This window comes from Hyla sarda, chromosome 3 (genome assembly GCF_029499605.1).
Source record: "Hyla sarda isolate aHylSar1 chromosome 3, aHylSar1.hap1, whole genome shotgun sequence".
Lineage (NCBI taxonomy): Eukaryota > Metazoa > Chordata > Amphibia > Anura > Hylidae > Hyla > Hyla sarda.
In genome coordinates, this window is record NC_079191.1 from 37,143,530 (window position 1) to 37,162,479 (window position 18,950).

General features: G+C 41.9%; 1 protein-coding gene across 2 annotated transcripts in view; it reads right to left on the minus strand.

The window, feature by feature from the left end:
- Positions 1-10,937, minus strand: part of ALKAL2 (ALK and LTK ligand 2) — a 100,412-nt gene extending 89,475 nt beyond the window's left edge. Inside the window, exons 1-3 of one of the 2 annotated variants that reach the window (XM_056564071.1) lie at positions 10,762-10,937; positions 8,723-8,936; positions 6,482-6,771 (exon numbers count right to left, since the gene is read on the minus strand). In XM_056564071.1, coding sequence (XP_056420046.1) covers positions 6,482-6,734 — 253 coding nt within the window. In that variant the 5' untranslated portion in view covers positions 6,735-6,771; positions 8,723-8,936; positions 10,762-10,937. Of the gene's footprint in view, positions 1-6,481; positions 6,772-7,300; positions 7,845-8,722; positions 8,937-10,761 lie in introns of those variants that run through there. The other variant, XM_056564072.1, reaches the window with a different exon arrangement.
- Positions 10,938-18,950: the final 8,013 nt, after the last annotated feature.

Genomic DNA, 18,950 nt, shown 5'->3' on the forward strand with positions numbered 1-18,950 from the left:
GCCTCTGGCAGCCCTATCCAGTCAAATATGTGCTCAAGTATGCAGTTACGAGACATGCAGTTCCACATATTTCATGATCCCAGTTTTCAAATGCCCTTGACAAAAATGGAGCATGTAAGGACATTACCATCAATGCCACATGGACTATTCCCCAGTTATTTGTGTATCAGCCCTGAGAAGGACATTTGCAAATGCCCCAGGAATGGCTTATGTTTTCTCCAGGCCCCAGTGGCCACTTTCTGTCGTCCGCCCTCCAGGACTGGGTGCCGTGGATGGCTGTTGTTAAGAGGAGGAGTTTGTGGTGACCCAGTACAGGAGTTGCACCCCTGTTCCCTAGCTGACCTTTCCGGCAGACAACATCCTGTGACGCCTGGGCCCTCCCTCACCTATGTCTTGTATATATCACTGCCAGTGCCTATGTTATATAATGTATTGTACATATAATCTGTTATTCCTTTACAAGGAACAGCATATAGCTAGCACTGCTGCTTCCTCCCCAAGCACACCTAGGATTCTTGAGCAGTGTACACAATCAGTCCAAATATTACCTTGGATGGTGCTCTATCTTGAAAGGTAAAGTATGTGAAGTTCCAAAATCCAAAGAATGAGATGGCACTTTTCCAAACGGTAAACATATTTATTTGCATAACATCGTCCGGTTACAGATACCACATGGCCGACGGGCCGTTTCTCGCCACACAGGGTGCTTAATCCTGACCTGCCAGCCATGTGGTGTCTGTAACCGGATGATGTTATCCAAATAAACATAAGTTTACCGTTTGGAAGAGTGCCATCTCATTCTTTGGATTTTGACATAATGTGTTATACCTTTAAGAGATGTTGTCATGTGATTGTAACCAGGGAAGGTACCAGTGACCATGTGACCTACAGGGTGACCTATGGGACCCCTCCAGAGTCTTCCCCATATAAGCCCTGGGTGGAGCCTCTGTTCTCTCTCTTTCTGCTTAGTTGAGTTGCAGTGAGGTCAAGTCCTGTAAGAGAGTGTCTGGAGTCCAAAGGAGGCCTAAAGTCTACCACGCAGCCATGGATCCACAAGTCCACCACCCCCCAGGTCCAAGTCAAAACCTGGTAAGCTACAAACGGGGTATAGTCAGTCACAGTCAAGTCAGTCCAAGTTAATCTGCCTTAAGTCAGCGTGACTGTGCATCAAATTGTCCAAGATCACTATAAGGGTGCGTTCACACTACGGAATCTCCGCTCGCTGAATTCTGCAAGCGGAGATTCTGCCTGGCGGCTGCCGCCGGAGTTGCTTCGGCGCTAGGGCCGCGGGGCACTGAGCCGTCACCATTGAAGGCTTTGCAGTGCTTCGCGGAATTCGCGCAAAGAATGAACATGTTCTTTCTTTGTGCTGAACAATTTCAGTGGCGGAATTGTCCGCCGCGGAAATTCCACAGTGTGAACGGGTCTCGCGGAGACCCATTCACACTAATGTTAAGCTCACACCGCGGAATTACGCTCGCGGAGTTCCGCTCGTGGAATTCAGCGAGAAGTCCCAGCAAGACCTATGGTCTCTGAAGTCACTGGTCACCTCTTTGGACCTAGCCAAGCTATATAGACTGTTACACCTGTCTGACTTAGTAAAGCTGCCATTGTTCCATAACTTGGCGTCTGAGTCATTATTTGCCCCCTGTGCCTAGCCCAGGATCTAGCAGCCTACCTTCGGGTGGTGAAGCGGTTAAACCACGCCCTGGTGTCATGAACACAAGGGGTTAATGGCATCTGCCCCTAGGGCAATTCCATCTGCTCTGTATCACACCCTCACCACATAGTTATTTCCAGTCTGACCACAGTGCTCTCTGCTGCCACCTCTGTCCAGGTCAGGGACCATCCACAGCAGGAGAGGTTTGCTATGGGGAATTGCTCCTGCTCTGGACAGTTCCTGGCATGGACAGATGTGGCAGTAGAGAGCACTGTGGTCAGACTGGAAGAACTACACAACTTCCTGTGGAGCATACAACATACTACTGATAAGTCCTGGAAGGATTAACATTTTTAAACAGAAGTAATTTACAAATCTGTTTAACTTTCTGTCACCAGTTGATTTGAAATTTTTTTTTTCCCTCCAGAGTACCCCTTTAAATGATAAAATGCTAAGTACCTGTGGCCACCACTAGGGGCACATAAGATCATACTGAAACCAGTTTATACATTAAAGGGGTACTCCGGTGGAAAGCTTTATTTATTAATTTTTTTTTATCAACTAGTCAGCGCCTAAGTACCTCACAGAGGTGGCTGTAAGCGGCTGCTATTGCAACATTTATTTGGGGATACAAGAAAGAACCTCTTACAGCTATATAAACAAATATTGGCTCAGAATTTTGGGGAAGATTTATCAAAACCTGTCCAGAGGAAAAGTTGACCAGTTGCCCATAGCAACCAATCAGATTGCTTCTTTCATTTTTACAGAGGCCTTTTCAAAAAAGAAAGAAGCGATCTGATTGGTTGTTATGGGCAACTGGTCAACGTCTCCTCTGCACAGGTTTAGATAAATCTTCCCCCACATGGTGTTTAAGATAAACCATACTTTACAACAAAAGAAAAGAAAGAAATATATTTTTATACCATGAAAATTGAATTACGCTAAAGATGACCAAACCAGATGAAATATGGGACATCCTGGCCAACATATGTGCACGGTCCACACAACACATGAGAGGACTGCAGCGGCGATACATATGAAATAGTCTCTCATAATGAAAGCACATGGAGCCATTCTTCAAGAAGACATCCCATGGCGAAGGCTTCCTGCCCAATCCTCCCTTTGCACTCCATGAGCCCCAGAAAATGAAACAGTAAAACACTAAGGGGGGGAATGTGTAAAACCATGTGCACCAACTTTCTCGCCTTACAAAACTTTTTTGTTACCTTATCCTGAGTAAAAATGTTGACCGTTTTTCAACATCTTAGATTAGATTAAGTAGTTTGACAGTAGAGTAAGACAGTTTTTCCCAACCAGGGTGCCTCCAGCTGTTGCAAAACTACAATTCCCAGCATGCCCGGGCATGTAGTTTTGCAAGGAGATTATGGCCGCCTTTAGTCTGTCTGCCTGTAAGGCAATATTTTCCAACCAGTGTGCCTCCAGCTGTTGCAAAGTACAACTCCCAGCATGCCTAGCAGCCTTTAGTCTGTCTCCCTGTAAGACCGTGTTTCCCAACCAATGTGCCTCCAGCTGTTGCAAACTACAACTTCCAGTATGCAGCCTTCGGCTGTCTGGGCATGCTGGGAATTGACGTTTTGCAAAGAGATTATGGCTGCCTTTAGTCTGTCTCCCTATAAGGCAGTATTTCCCAACCAGTGTGCCTCCAGCTGATGCAAAAGTACAACTCCCAGCATGCCCACTAGCCTTTAGTCTGTCTCCCTCTAAGGCAGTGTTTTCCAACCAGTGTGCCTCCAGCTGTTGCAAACTACAACTTCCAGCAGGCCTGGGCAGCCTTTGGCAGCCTGTAGTCTGTCTCGCTGTAATGTTGTGTTTCCCAACTAGTGTGCCTCCAGCTGTTGCAAAACTACAACTCCCAGCATGCAGCCTTCGACTGTCTGGGCATGCTGGGAGTTGACGTTTTGCAAGGAGATTATGGCAGCCTTTGGCTGTCTGGGCATGATGGGAGTTGTAGTTTTGTAATAGCCAACTTCTGATGTCATCCTAAACAGTAGCCTGCAGACATCTGAGGATTTTGCAGGCATAATAATAATAATAATAATATCATCATTAACAATAATAATAAAAATAATAACAATTCATAAAATATTGTTATTATTTACTATCATTATCTGAACATATATTTAACAATAAACAACAGACTATACTATTTGGTAATTCAGCCCTAGCTAATAAATATTATTATACTACATAATACATTCTACATGGTAGCATTTAGAAAATGGCAAGAAATTCCCGAATTGGCTTTAAAGGGGTACTCCACTGGAAAACTTTTTTTTAAATGGTACCTCTCATCAAAAAAAACTTTTGATATATTATAGATTAATGTATGCAGAATAACTTCACAATTGCATGTTATTAAAAAATATGCTTCTTTCTATTTAATTTTCCACTTTGAAGAAATGACCACTAGGGGTCTCCCTACCAGTCCTGGCAGCAAGCATTTCAGACTCATGCTGGAGTCCTAAACACTACGAGCTGCCAGTCTGCTTTGTTCACAAAGGAGAACACTCAGAGCTGCCAGCCTGCTTTGATCACAGCCTGTTTGGCTGTGAACAAAGCAGGCTGGCAGCTCTGAGTGTTAAGGACTCCAGCATGAGTCAGAAACGCTTGCTGACAGGACTGATCGGGAAAAATAAAATAGAAAGAAGCATATTTTTCATTAACATGCTATTGGAAAGTTATTCAACATTCATTAATTTAAAATATATCAAAAGTTTATTTGATGAGAGGTACCCTTTAAATCAACTGGTGCCAGAAAATTAAACAGATTTGTAAATTACTTCTGTTAAAAAATCTCAATCCTTCCAGTACTTATTAGCTGCTGAATACTACAGAGGAAATGGTTTTCTTTTTGGAACACAGAGCTCTCTGCTGACATCGTGACCACAGTGCTCTCTGCTGACATCTCTGTCCATTTTAAGAACTGCCCAGAGTAGGAGAAAATCCCCATAGCAAACATATGCTGCTCTGGACAGTTCCTAAAATGGACAGAGATCACTGTGCTCTGTGTTCCAAAAAGAAAACCATTTCCTCTGTAGTATTCAGCAGCTAATAAGTCCTGGAAGGATTAAGATTTTTTAATAGAAGTAATTTACAAATCTGTTTAACTTTCTGGTACCAGTTGATAAAAAAAAAAAAAAAAAAAGTTTTCCACGGGAGTACCCCTTTAATGCACTGCAAGGTTGTTTCTATGTATTTAGGATTTTCTATAGATCTGCAGGTAAACTTACTGAGTTACATAAGTAAAGTGTCACAAAGAAAATAGTTCATTGACCATTCAAGCTCTGCTACATCTGCATTAACACAAACTAGAAACAGTAAACTATTCTTCCTTCGGTCCTAAGTCACTACAATAGTGTTTCCCAACCAGGGTGCCTCCAGCTGTTGCAAAACTACAACTCCCAGCATACCCGGACAGCCTTCGGCTGTCCGGGTATGCTGGGAGTTGTAGTTTTGCAACAGCTGGAGGCACCCTGGTTGGGAAACACTGCACTACAACATGAATATTCCTTTTATATACTGAAGCAGTGATCCCTAACCTGCCATTCTCCAGCTGTTGCAAAACTACTACTCCCAACATGTAGTAACACTGCAACTCCCATCATGCCCTGACAGCTGGAGAGCCACAGGTTGTGGATTATTCTACCACAGTGTTTCCGCGCCAGAGTGCCTCAAACTATTGCATAACTGCAACCCCCAGCATGCCCAGAACAGCCTGGGAGTTGTAGTTTTGCAAAAGCTGGAGGCACGCTGATTAGGAAACTACTTTACTAGAGCATGTGCCGCAAAAAAATAAAAAATAAAAAAGTTCTGTAAGCCAGCTCAGTCTGATGTACATTTGTAGGGTTGCACAATTTAAATTGCCATAAGAATAAGTACATAAAAGAAACAATGAATACATAACTTAAAAAATAAACACATGGCAAAATGAAATAATACAATAAATAATATAAAAATAAAACTTTGAATACAGAAACTAAATAATACACTAACAATAAACTAATGAATAAATAAATACATATAAAAAGTATATTAAATAATAAAATAAACGCAGAAAATAATGAACAAATAACAATAGAATAACAAATAACAGAAAATAATAAATACAAATGAAATAAAAAAATGAAATAAAATAAATACAAAAAAAATGATAAATAAAATAATAAAGTAATGAATTACAGAAAATGATAAATAAAAAACACTAAATGCAATAAATGATAAATAAATAATAATATAATAATAAAACAAACATAAAGTACAGTAAGTAATGAATAAAATAAAAAGTGCAATAAAAATTAAATATTAAATGCAACAAATAAAATAATAATTCCTCGATAAATAATGAATAAAATAAAAATAAATAAATGCAATAAATAATGAATAAAATAAAATAATAAATGCAATAAGAAAATGCAATAAAAAAAATAAAAAATAATAATACATGGAATAAATAATGAATAAAATAAAAATAACATAATAAATGAAATAAATAATGAATAAAATAAACTAATTAATGCAATAAAAAAATAAAAATAAAATAATACATGGAATAAATAATGAATAAAATAAAAATAACATAATAAATGCAATAAATAATGAATAAAATAAAATAATAAATGCAATAAAAAAAATAAAAAAAAATAATACATGGGATAAATAATGAATAAAATAAAAATAACATAATAAATGCAATAAATAATGAATAAAATAGCAATTAAAAAACAATAAATACAAAAAATATATACCAATCTATTTGGAAACATACAAATGCACCAAAGCAACAGAGAACAAACTTCTTACCTACTCTCTGCTCCTGGTAAGCCCCATACTCCATGTCCTCCTTGTTTTCTGGGTAATAGTCTTGCTTTGAAGGGTACTGCACCCTGTTGTCTTCTGTATTGTGATACCTCTTAAAGTCTATGATGATTTTCATGATAAAATTAAACAGGTTCTTGTCTGTCAGGTTGCTGGAGTCAGTCCTGGCTTTGCAGTATCCAGGGGAGAGCAATAGAAATGTAATCACCAGCAGTGCAGAGCCCATAATATCCCTCATATTTCATTCAGTGGAGCTTCTTTGGGGTGGAAGAGAACTGAAAACATTAAAAATTAAATAAATAAAGTAAAAAAAAAAAAATAATAATAATTTTTTTTTACATATATTTAGTAAAGTGTTAGACTAAGTTTCCACTTTTTTATTCTTTATTTTTATTTATTTATTTATTTTTCTTGCAGTTTTTGAGCCAAAGTCAGAAGTGGATCCATAAGGGAGGATAAGTGTAAGTCCTTCCTTTATATGTTCTATTCCTTATGGATCCACTTCTGGCTTTGGCTCAAAAAACTGCAGTGACAGTTTTCCAAAAACTGCCAGAAAGAAAAACCAAGTGGAAACTTAGCCTTACAGACAGTGTTTCCCAACCAGGGTGCCTCCAGCTGTTGCAAAACTACAACCCCCAGCATGCTCGGACAGCCTTCGGCTGTCCGAGCATGCTGGGGGTTGTAGTTTTGCAACCCTGGTTGGGAATACTTCCACACATGAGTACACACTACACTTCTGGTCAAGGTGATGCATACAACAAAGGCAGAGCTAGAAGTGAGAAGAGACACCTGCATGGGGGTTACCTGGTCTGCAGCTGTGCCCCTGGTCCCTGTGCCCCCTTGGCTTTTGGTGGAGATAACACTACCAGCCCTTCTGCTGATAGGGAAGAAGTTTGCAGCAGCCTTGGTTCTCTGTCAGTCTCTCTGCAGCATGCCAGTGACTACTCCGCTGACTCTTATATAGAGTTGAGCATGTCCTATAGTATTGAATTGAATGTGGGAGTAAAAGTCAATTTGGAATAGTGAGTGAGTGGTGCAGGCAGGTCCCCCCTGATCTTCAGCTGTGCAGGCAGGTCCCCCCTGATCTTCAACTGTGCAGGCAGGTCCCCCCTGATCTTCAACTGTGCAGGCAGGTCCCCCCTGATCTTCAACTGTGCAGGCAGGTACCCCCTGATCTTCAGCTGTGCAGGCAGGTTCCCCCCTGATCTTCAACTGTGCAGGCAGGTCCCCCCTGATCTTCAACTGTGCAGGCAGGTCCCCCCTGATCTTCAGCTGTGCAGGCAGGTCCCCCCTGATCTTCAACTGTGCAGGCAGGTCCCCCCTGATCTTCAACTGTGCAGGCAGGTCCCCCCTGATCTTCAGCTGTGCAGTCAAGTTCCCCCCTGATCTTGAACTGTGCAGGCAGGTACCCCCTGATCTTCAGCTGTGCAGGCAGGTCCCCCCTGATCTTCAGCTGTGCAGTCAAGTTCCCCCCTGATCTTCAACTGTGCAGGCAGGTCCCCCCTGATCTTCAGCTGTGCAGTCAAGTTCCCCCCTGATCTTGAACTGTGCAGGCAGGTACCCCCTGATCTTCAGCTGTGCAGGCAGGTCCCCCCTGATCTTCAGCTGTGCAGTCAAGTTCCCCCCTGATCTTCAACTGTGCAGTCAAGTTCCCCCCTGATCTTCAGCTGTGCAGGCAGGTCCCCCCTGATCTTCAGCTGTGCAGGCAGTTCTCCCCTGATCTTCAGCTGTGCAGGCAGTTCTCCCCTGATCTTCAGCTGTGCAGGCAGGTCCCCCCTGATCTTCAGCTGTGCAGGCAGTTCTCCCCTGATCTTCAGCTGTGCAGGCAGGTCCCCCCTGATCTTCAGCTGTGCAGGCAGTTCTCCCCTGATCTTCAGCTGTGCAGGCAGGTCCCCCTGATCTTCAGCTGTGCAGGCAGTTCTCCCCTGATCTTCAGCTGTGCAGGCAGTTCTCCCCTGATCTTCAGCTGTGCAGGCAGGTCCCCCCTGATCTTCAGCTGTGCAGGCAGTTCCCTCACTTCTTATCCTCTCTCCTTGCAGACGTAGTTGCTGTCCCTTGTGGCTCATCTCATGCACCAGCCTTTCATTAGCAATCCCCAGGAAAAATCCACTGCTGTATTCCCGATCATCACACCTCATGTGCAAAGGAGGCAGGTCTACCCTTTAGCTCTCTCTCTCTCTCTCTCTCTCTCTCTCTCTCTCTCTGCCCTTACACCACAGCTCTTACCAGCAGCTGCAACTTTTTCTTTTTTCTTTTTTTCTTCTTCAAGGAGAAATATTACAGGAAATCATTAAGGAGACCATACTCATCATCCTCACATCTCCTCCAGAGCTCCAGAGAAATGCATTATTATTAGCTCAATGCTAATGGGAAATGACACTTGCAATGGTGAGAAAGGTGGCAGGGTCAGTAGGAGTCCTAGTGCCCAGTTCACACCTGCCTGGGGGGAAAGCATGCAGAAATCTGAGCTGCTTGAACTTTTCTATTTGCTTTAATATGTCTGTGTGTGTGTGTGTGTGTTTACCACTCCCAGCCAAAAGTAAATATCACTTAGGGTGATGGGTTGTCTGGATTTCAGTGTTCTTCTTCACGGTTTCCCAACCAGGGTGCCTCCAGCTGTTGCAAAATTACAACTACCAGCATGACCAGGCAGCCTGTAGTCTTTCTTCCTGTAAAAGGCAGTGTTTCCCAACCAGGATGCCTCCAGTTGCTGCAGAACTACAACTCCCAGCATGCCCGGACAGCCTCCGGCTGTCCGGGCATGCTGGGAGTTGTAGTTTTGCAAAAAGATTAAGGCAGTCTGTAGTGTATCTCCCTGTAAGGCCCCTTTCACACTATTGTTCTAGACAGTAGTGTGATGGCCGTCTGGACCGACGGGGAGAATAGCAGCCATCTTTTTCTCCCACAAAAAAAAAAAAAGCAACAGTGTCCGACGGACCCTATTGACTATAATGTGGTCCATCGGGACCCACAGTTGCCCGTTGCGTCCTGTCAAAATGACAGCCATCAAACTAAAAAAAAAGACAAAACAGTTTGATGGCCGTTCTCGATCGGGCGCAATGGCAGTGTATGTAGTGTATGAATGTAGCCTTAGGCTGCTTTCACACTATTAAGAGCCGTTTTAATGTTCCGTTATGAAAACCCTTAAAAACGGCCGTTACAAAATCCCATTAAAGTCTATGGGATTTTTACATTATCCGTTTTAACCCGTCATAACCTGTTATTAATAATGAACGTTATTTGTGACGGGAGAAAAAATAGTGCATGTACCGTCTTTTTCTCCCATCACAAATAACGTCCGTTATTAATAACGGGCTATGACGGGTTAAAACGGATAATGTAAAAATCCCATAGACTTTAATGGGATTTTGTAACGGCAGTTTTCACAGGGTTTTCATGATGAAACATTATAACGGCTCTTTAAAACGGAAGAATTTTATAGTGTAAAAGCAGCCTAAGGGTACGTTCACACGGACGGATTTTCCGCAGATTTTGCTACCATTGACTTCAATGGGTCGGGAGGAAAATCTGCAAATCTGTCTCTATTGCGGATTTTCTGCTGACCCATTGAAGACAATGGTAGCAAAATCCACTGCAGATTTTACGCAGCAAATACGCTGCCGAAAGTCCGCAGGTAATCCACCCGCGTGAACGGAACCCTAAGGGTGCGTTCACACGCTAGTAACTAGCAGCGGGTTTCCCGCTACGGGAAACCCAATGCGAGTTTCGCTACCATTCGTTTGAATGGGTCCGCGGACAGTCCGCAAATCTGACACTATTGCGGACTGTCTCTGGACCGATTTAAATCAATGGTAGCGTAACTCGCAGCGGGAAACCCGCTGCTAGTAATAGCGTGTGGACGCACCCTAAGACAGTGTTTCCCAACCAGTGTGCCTCCAGTTGCTCCAAATCTACAACTCCCAGCATGCCCGGACAGCCTTTGGCTGTCCGGGCATGCTGGGAGTTGTAGTTTTGCAAATAGATTACGGCAACCTGTAGTGTATCTTCCTGTAATAATACAGTGTTACCCAACCAGTGGACCTTCAGCTGTTGCAAAACTACAACTACCAGCATGCCCAGACAGTCTTTGGCTGTCTAGGCATGCTGGGATTTGTAGTTCTGCAACAGCTGTTTGGTGACGTCATCATAAACAGCAGCCTGAAGATTTTGCAGGCATCTGAATCACTTGCAGAAACATAATAATAATAATAATAAAAAATATATTGGTATTATTATTATTATTATTATTATAGTAACATATTTACCAGGCTTGCTGGGAGCTGGAGTTTTACAACAGCTGGAGGCACACTGGTTGGGAAACAGTCTTTAAAAGTCCATAGCTTGTGCAGTTTTGTGTGGATATTAGTGTTTTATCTATGATCCTTTGCCCAGTATTTCCTGTATCTCTCTAGTCCTTTGTTTTATGATGGGAGTTGTAGTTTTTGCAACAGCTGGAGGCACCCTCTAGTAGATGCAACAGTTAAAAAAAAACAGTCATTTACACTGGCACTTGCTTGTTCTCTACTTCGAGGACACACAGTGGTGAGACTTGGTATTGCAAGCCTATTCCCAGGATGCATGAATAAAAAACAGCAATTTTGCATCTGAATTTTCCCACCTTTCTATAGAATACAATAGAAAAAAAAAATAGAAAATCTCCACCTGTATTCGCTGAGCCAGAAAAAAACATTTCACAGGGTGGTTTGTTTGCAACATTTTAATTGCAATCTAAATAAATACATGAAAAAAAAAAATAATTACATAAGTTTAAAAATAAATACAGAAAATAATAAACAAAATAACAATAAAATTATAAATGACAGTAAATAATAAATTACAATAAATAAATAAAAATGTTTTGATCAAATAAAAATAAAACAGTAAGCACAGAAAAATTTAATAAAATAAAAATAAAACTATAAATGCAGAAAATAATAAAAAAAAATAACAATAAAAGGAAAATTACAGTAAATAATAAATGAAATAAATACATAAAATAAAGAAATACAGAAAGAAATTGAATACAAATAAAACAATAAATACAGAAAATAATAAACAAAACAACAATAAAACAATACATTACAGTTAATAATAAATAAAATAAATACATTAAATAATAAATACAATAAAAATAAAACAAAACAGAAAAAATGAATGAAATAGCAATAAAATATTCAATAATAAATAAAAGAACAAATAAAAGAACAAATACAGAAAAAAATGAACAAAATAACAATAAAATAATGAATTACAGTAAATAATAAATAAAAATGTGTGGCCGCTATGAAACGTTTTCCTATTGAGTTTAATAGAACCCAATGGGGAAAATACAGCCTTTTTGAGTCATCCTGGCTCTGCCTATAGGCAAAATAGGCCGCCAGGTAGAGTGTCTTCTTGATAGCGGTGCCACTCTGCCTGCTGCAATAAAGTTTGTAGCCAGCCAGCATCCGAAGCACCCGCCGCTCATCCAAAGTAACCGCCCAGCCAGCACCACCTTCGTACCCCCTCCCCCCCCCCACCATCACCATAATAGTCTGCATTCTTCAGCTTGCTGGAGAAGGGCAGCGCCACCTCCAAGGCCAGACGGGCAGGTTAAAGGGATATTCCAGGAAAAACCTTTTTTTATATATATCAACTGGCTCCGGAAAGTTAAACAGATTTGTAAATTACTTCTATTAAAATATCTTAATCCTTCCAATAGTTATTAGCTTCTGAAGTTTTCTGTCTAACTGCTCAATGATGATGTCACGTCACGAGCTGTGCATGATGGGAGAATATCCCCATAGGAACTGCACAGCTCCCGGGACGTGAGTCATCAGAGAGCAGTTAGACAGAAAACAACAACTCAACTTCAGAAGCTAATAACTATTGGAAGGATTAATATTTTTTAATAGAAGTAATTTACAAATCTGTTTAACTTTTCAGAGCCAGTTGATATATATATATAAAAAAGTTTTGGCCTGGAATACCCCTTTAAGTCCATCCAGCATCCTGATATCACGCACGCCTCCATACATCCGATTGTTACAGTGTGTCACCCTAGTAGTAAGGAGATTACATGAGGAGGAGGTTTGTTACAGTGTGTCACCCCAGTAGTAAGGAGATTACATGAGGAGGGGGTTTGTTACAGTGTGTCACCCCAGTAGTAAGGAGATTACATGAGGAGGAGGTTTGTTACAGTGTGTCACCCCAGTAGTAAAGTGATTACATTAGGAGGAGGTTTGTTACAGTGTTTCACCCCAGTAGCAACAAGATTACATGAGGAGGAGGTTTGCTACAGTGTTTCACCCCAAGACTGTTGAGACCCAATTACCTCCTAGCAGGCTATAATTACCCCTCCCCCTTACTTCAATAAATAATTAAATAATAACTGACACAACAACAATTTAACTTTTTCGTGGGTGGGGATCGGCCACAGCTTTATTTATAAAATTACTTATATAAATAACAATTTAACTGTAACAAAGACACCGATTGGCTTCTTGCCAACCCGAGAGGTGCTGCCACACTGTCCTGTGTGGAGGTCTACCCCGGGTTGACCCCGCTTTCACCGTCTTCTTACCGCCAAGCTGTGACTTACAATAAACAAAGATACAAAAAGGGAGGGAGGGAGGGCAAAACTCCGGGTCCTGGGCAGATTGAGGGGGGGAAGGGAGGCACCACAGCTATAAATACCCAGGGGAGGGCCTCTGAAAGCCCGGGAAACTATTAAACTCCTGATTGGTCCACTCCTTCCCCCCCACCCATGGGACATACCACTATAGTTACCTACAAGTTTTACAGGCGGGGGAGGGGGCTAAAAACCTTGCCTGTATATTTCTTAACCCCTTACATCTCAGCAGTCAGGGGGCAAGCTAGTTATGCACAGCTTGCCCCTCCATAGTAAGGAGATTACATGAGGAGGAGTTTTGTTACAGTGTGTCACCCCAGTAGCAAGAAGATTACATGAGGAGGAGGTTTGTTACAGTGTGCCACCCCAGTGGTAAGGAGATTATATGAGGAGGAGGTTTGTTACAGTGTGTCACCCTAGTAGTAAGAAGATTACATGAGGGGGAGGTTTGTTACAGTGTGTCACCCCAGTAGTAAAGTGATTACATGAGGAGGAGGAGGAGTTTTGTTACAGTGTGTCACCCCAGTAGTAAGGAGATTACATGAGGAGGAGGTTTGTTACAGTGTGTCACCCCAGTAGTAAGGAGATTACATGAGGAGGAGGTTTGTTACAGTGTGTCACCCCAGTAGTAAGGAGATTACACCTGGCACGTGGTAGATGGGGCCCTATTTGCACAGGAGCAGTAATGCCTACTGCTGCTGAGACTTGTAGTTCTGTAACATCAGCAGTACCACTAAGTTTGTTTACATCAGTGTTTCCCAACAGTGTGCCTCCAGCTGTTGCAAAACTACAACTCCCAGCATGCCCGGACAGCCGAAGGCTGTCGGGGCATGCTGGGAGATGTAGTTTTGCAATAGCTTGAGGCACACTGTTTGGAAAACCCTAGTTTACACATTGCCACGATTGTGCAGATTTCCCCATGATTGTGGCGCAATTGCACTGATTGTAATAAAATTGCTAAATTTTTGCCTCAAATTTTCCCCAAACACTGTAAAATCACATAACAAATGCGGCAAAAATATGAACACAGCCTGACTAAAAACAGTTGTTTCCTGTATATATATATATATATATATATATATATATATATATATATATATATAGCAATGAGGGAACAGTATGGAGTAGGTACAATCCTTTACTACCAATGAGAGGCCCTTCTGGGGAGTTTTATCCATCAGCATATTTACTAAGCCCGTCCATGCTTCACATCCATCCAGCGAGTGTATTTACCCAGGTGTGAGCCGACACATAAACCCCTTTCCACAGTCACCTTCCATGTCTTGATGTATTCAGGTATTCAGGTTATTACTCATTCTACCATAAGTTGAGTCTATGAGAAGAGACATCTGACACCTTTCATACAACTGCTCAAATAACATTTACATAGATGTGTCCAATATTTATCTGAAGCAGTGGATCCCAATATTTTCCAGTTCACGACTCCCTTAGTGTATTAGGATTTTACCAAGGCTCCTCTCTAAGTGTTGAAGCATGTACATAGTAGATAGGCCCTCCTCTGTGCCCACATAGCAGTCAGGCCTCACACTGTGCCTCCATATAGTAGTAAGGCCCATCTCTGTGCCCACATAAAGTAAGGCCTCACACTGTGCCCCCATATAGTAGTAAGGCCCATCTCTGTGCCCAAATAAAGTAAGGCCTCACACTGTGCCCCCATATAGTAGTAAGGCCCACCTTTGTGCCAACATAGCAGTCCGGCCTCACACTGTGCCCCCATATAGTAGTAAGGCCCACCTTGGTGCCCACCTAGCAGTCAGGCCTCACACTGTGCCTCCATATAGTAGTAAGGCCCATCTCTGTGCCCAAATAAAGTAAGGCCTCACACTGTGCCCCCATATAGTAGTAAGGCCCACCTTTGTGCCAACATAGCAGTCCGGCCTCACACTGTGCCCCCATATAGTAGTAAGGCCCACCTTGGTGCCCACCTAGCAGTCAGGCCTCACACTGTGCCCCCATATAGTAGTAAGGCCCATCTCTGTGCCCACATAGTCGTCCAGCCTCACACTGTGCCCCAATATAGTAGTAAGGCCTACCTTTGTGCCAACATAGCAGTCCAGCCTCACACAGGTGCCCCCATATAGTAGTAAGGCCCACCTCTGTAGCCACATAGCAGTCAGGCCTCACACTGTGCCCCTATATAGTAGTAAGGCCCACCTTTGTGCCAACATAGCAGTCCAGCCTCACACAGTGCCCCCAAATAGTGGTAAGGCCCACTTCTTTGAACCCTCTCCAGCTCCACTATATCTTTCTTGTACACTGGTGCCCAGTACTGTATACAGTATTCTATGTGTGGTCTGACTAGTGATTTGTAGAGTGGTAGAATTATTTCCTTGTCGTGGGCATCTATGCCCCTATTGATGCACCTCATGATTTTATTTGCCTTAGCAGCAGCTGCCTGACACAGGTCACTACAGCTAAATTTACTGTTAACTAAAACTCCCAAGTCCTTTTCCACGTAAGTCGTCCCTAGTGTGCTCTCATTTAATACATAATCTCAGGCCGGATTTTTACTCCCCATGTGCATTACCTTACATTTATCAGTGTTGAACCTCATCTGCCACTTCCCAGCCCAAGCCTCCAACCTATCCAGAACCATTTATAACAGTGCACTGTCCTCTATTGTGTTTACCGCTTTACAGCGTTTAATATCATCTGCAAAGATTGCTACTTTACTATTCAACCCCTCTACAAGGTAATTAATGAATATATTAAATAGGACAGGACCCAATACTGACCTGTGGTACCCCACTAGTTACAGTCACCCAATCAGAATAAGTACCATTAATAACCACCCTCTGTTTCCTATCACTGAGCCAGTGACTTACCCACTTACACACATTCTCCCCCAGCCCCATCCTTCTCATTTTATGCACCAAATGAGTTGGGCCACCTCTGGGCCCAACATAATAGTTGGGCCACCTCTGGGCCCCCTGTAGTATTAGATTCCCCCTGGAGTATTAGCCCCCCCCCCCCCCCACTGTAGTATTAGGTCCCCGTAGTATTAGTCCTCCCATTGTATAAGGTCCCATCTGTAATATTAGCCCTACTGTAGTATTAGGCCCCCCATGGTATTGGTCTCTTCATTAAATTATGTCCCCCATGTGGTACAACTAGGTCCCCTTGTAGTATTATTAGGTTTCCTCATGTTTTAGCTCCACCTGTAGTATTATAAGGTCCCTCTGTAGTATTAAGTACCCTTGTTATATTTGCTTCCACTGTAGTATTATTAGCATCCCCCCCCCTCCCCCCGGTGTATTTGGTCTTTTCTTAGTATTAGGTCCCCCTGTAGTATTAACTCCCCCTGTAGTAGTATTAGCTCCCCCTGTTTATAGGTCCCCCTGTAGTAGTATTAGGTCCCTCTGTGTCTCTTCTCTCCCATCGGGCAGTGTAGTATGGTGCCTCTGCCTGCACACAGTGACTTATGCTGAGTATACAGAGCTTCCCTTTAGCCAACCAGAAACTTTTATAATAAACTAGCCAGTCATTTCTGGGTCTAAGAGCCCCCAACAAACAATAGAACCTTTCATGGTGGGTAATGAATTGTTAAAGGTCTATAGCTGGGATAATCAATGTTTTATAGATATAATAGTAACATTAAACCCTGATAATTCCCATGTAATTACTCATAAAAATGTAACAACTTTTCCAAAGGATCAGCAATTCAAAGCACAGACAAAGCATAATATTCATAATATTGTAATTTAGGATAAAAATGGCCATGTAATCCCTGATCAGAGTGTTTGAGAGATAAACCAGATGCCTCCTAAATCCCTGCAGCAGCCCCCGAGGTTATATTTTGGTCATTTATTTAATAATTATGAAGTCTTGAATGAATGTATCACATGTGTCCTGTTCCTCGCATGTTCAACATTATGCAACAAATAATGACATAATCTTGGACATCGACACTCAGATTGTTGACATGTAAAAATTTTAATTTTTTGACAAAAAAATATGTTTATGCAAATTAGAAGAAAATCTTCAAAGGTTCACAAGAGGAAGATAACAGGGCCTGAGAATGTCATGGAGGGGCTTAAACTATTCATGTATTAAATTAATGAGTATTCATCAAATTGGCCGACCTTGTAGCTATATTCCCTCTCAAAGGCTCCTACTTTGGAAAATTTTTGATGGTAGTCATTTACCCTGGAAAAACTATCTCCCAAGACCTCCCGGTACACATGAACATTCGGCACAGCTGCTTGTTCATGTGTTCTTAATGGAGAAAAAACTGGCTCTTGTGGTGGCTCATTGCTCTGAGCCAAATTAAAGCTATTCAGGAGACTGGGAAGGCTGGGTGGCATGCATACTGTGTACCACTTAGCTTTCCCAGTCTCCTATACTTCAGTGCCACTATGTCCTCCCCCTGCTCCCACACTGATGTCTTCTCTAACCCCCTTACTCTTCTTTCAGCCCAAAATAAATCTTCTCTTCCCCACTGACCCATCCCATCTCCCTGCCCCCACACTAACTATTCTTTGCACCTGCCTGCTGTATAGTGAAACCATAGTTTAGCATGACGTTGGTCAGGTGACAAGATCTTTAACCCCTTAAGGACCAGGCCCATTTTGGCCTTAAGGACCAGACCAATTTTATTTTTGCACTTTCGTTTTTTCCTCCTCGACTTCTAAAAATCATAACTCTCTTATGTTTCCATCCACAGACCCATATGAGGGCTTGTTTTTTTGCGTCACCAATTGTACTTTGTAATTAAATCACTTATTTTACTATATATTGTATGGCGCAACCAAACAAATATTCTTTATGTGGGAAAATTGAAAAGAAAACCGCAATTTAGCAAATGTTGGAAGGTTTTGTTTTCACGCTGTACACTTTCCGGTAAACATGACATGTTTTCTTTATTCTGGGTCAATACAATTAAAATTATACCCATGATTAAATTCTTTTCTATAATTGTACCGCTTAAAAAAATCTCAAACCATTTTAACAAAATTAGAATGTTTGAAATTGCCCTATTTTGACCACCTATAACTTTCACATTTTTCCGTATATGGGGCAATATGAGGGCTCATTTTTTGCGCCATGATCTGTAGTTTTTATCAGTACCACTTTTACTTAGGTTTTACTTTTTATTCATTTTTTCAAATTTTTTTTTGGAATAAAATGTGACAAAAAAAGCAGCAATTTTAAATTTTTTTTTTTTTTTTTTACGTTTACGCCGTTCACCATACGGGATAATTAACAATATATTTTAATAGTTCATACTTTTATGCACACGGCGATACCAAATATGTGTATTAATTATTTGTTTTACGCTTTTTTGGGGGTAAAATGGGGGAAAACTGACGTTTTACTTTTTATTGGGGGAGGGGATTTTTCAAATTTTTTTACTTTTACTTTTTTTTAAACACTTTTTATGTGACCATAGGGGACAATTCATTGCAATCAGTTGATTGCTAATACTGTGCAGTACTATGTATAGGACACAGCACTGCTCAGTATTATCGGTGATCTTTTGCTCTGGTCTGCTCGATCTCAGACCAGAGCAGAAGACCCCGGGAGACGGCTGGAGCAAGGTGAGGGGACCTCCGGCCGCCATGCTGGATGATTGGATCCCCGCGGCAGCGCCGCGAGCGATCCAATCATCCAATCAAACTACCGCAATGCCGCAGATGCCGTGATCTGTATTGATCGCGGCATCGGAGGGGTTAATGGCAGACATCCGCGCAATCGCGGATGTCCACCATTACCGGCGGGTCCCTGGCTACACCCCTATTGAGGCTCTCCGTAGGCCAGATATAGCTGTTTTTAATAGCGATTCACCACAAACCAAATTTTTCTTAATATTCGGCAAATCGAAGT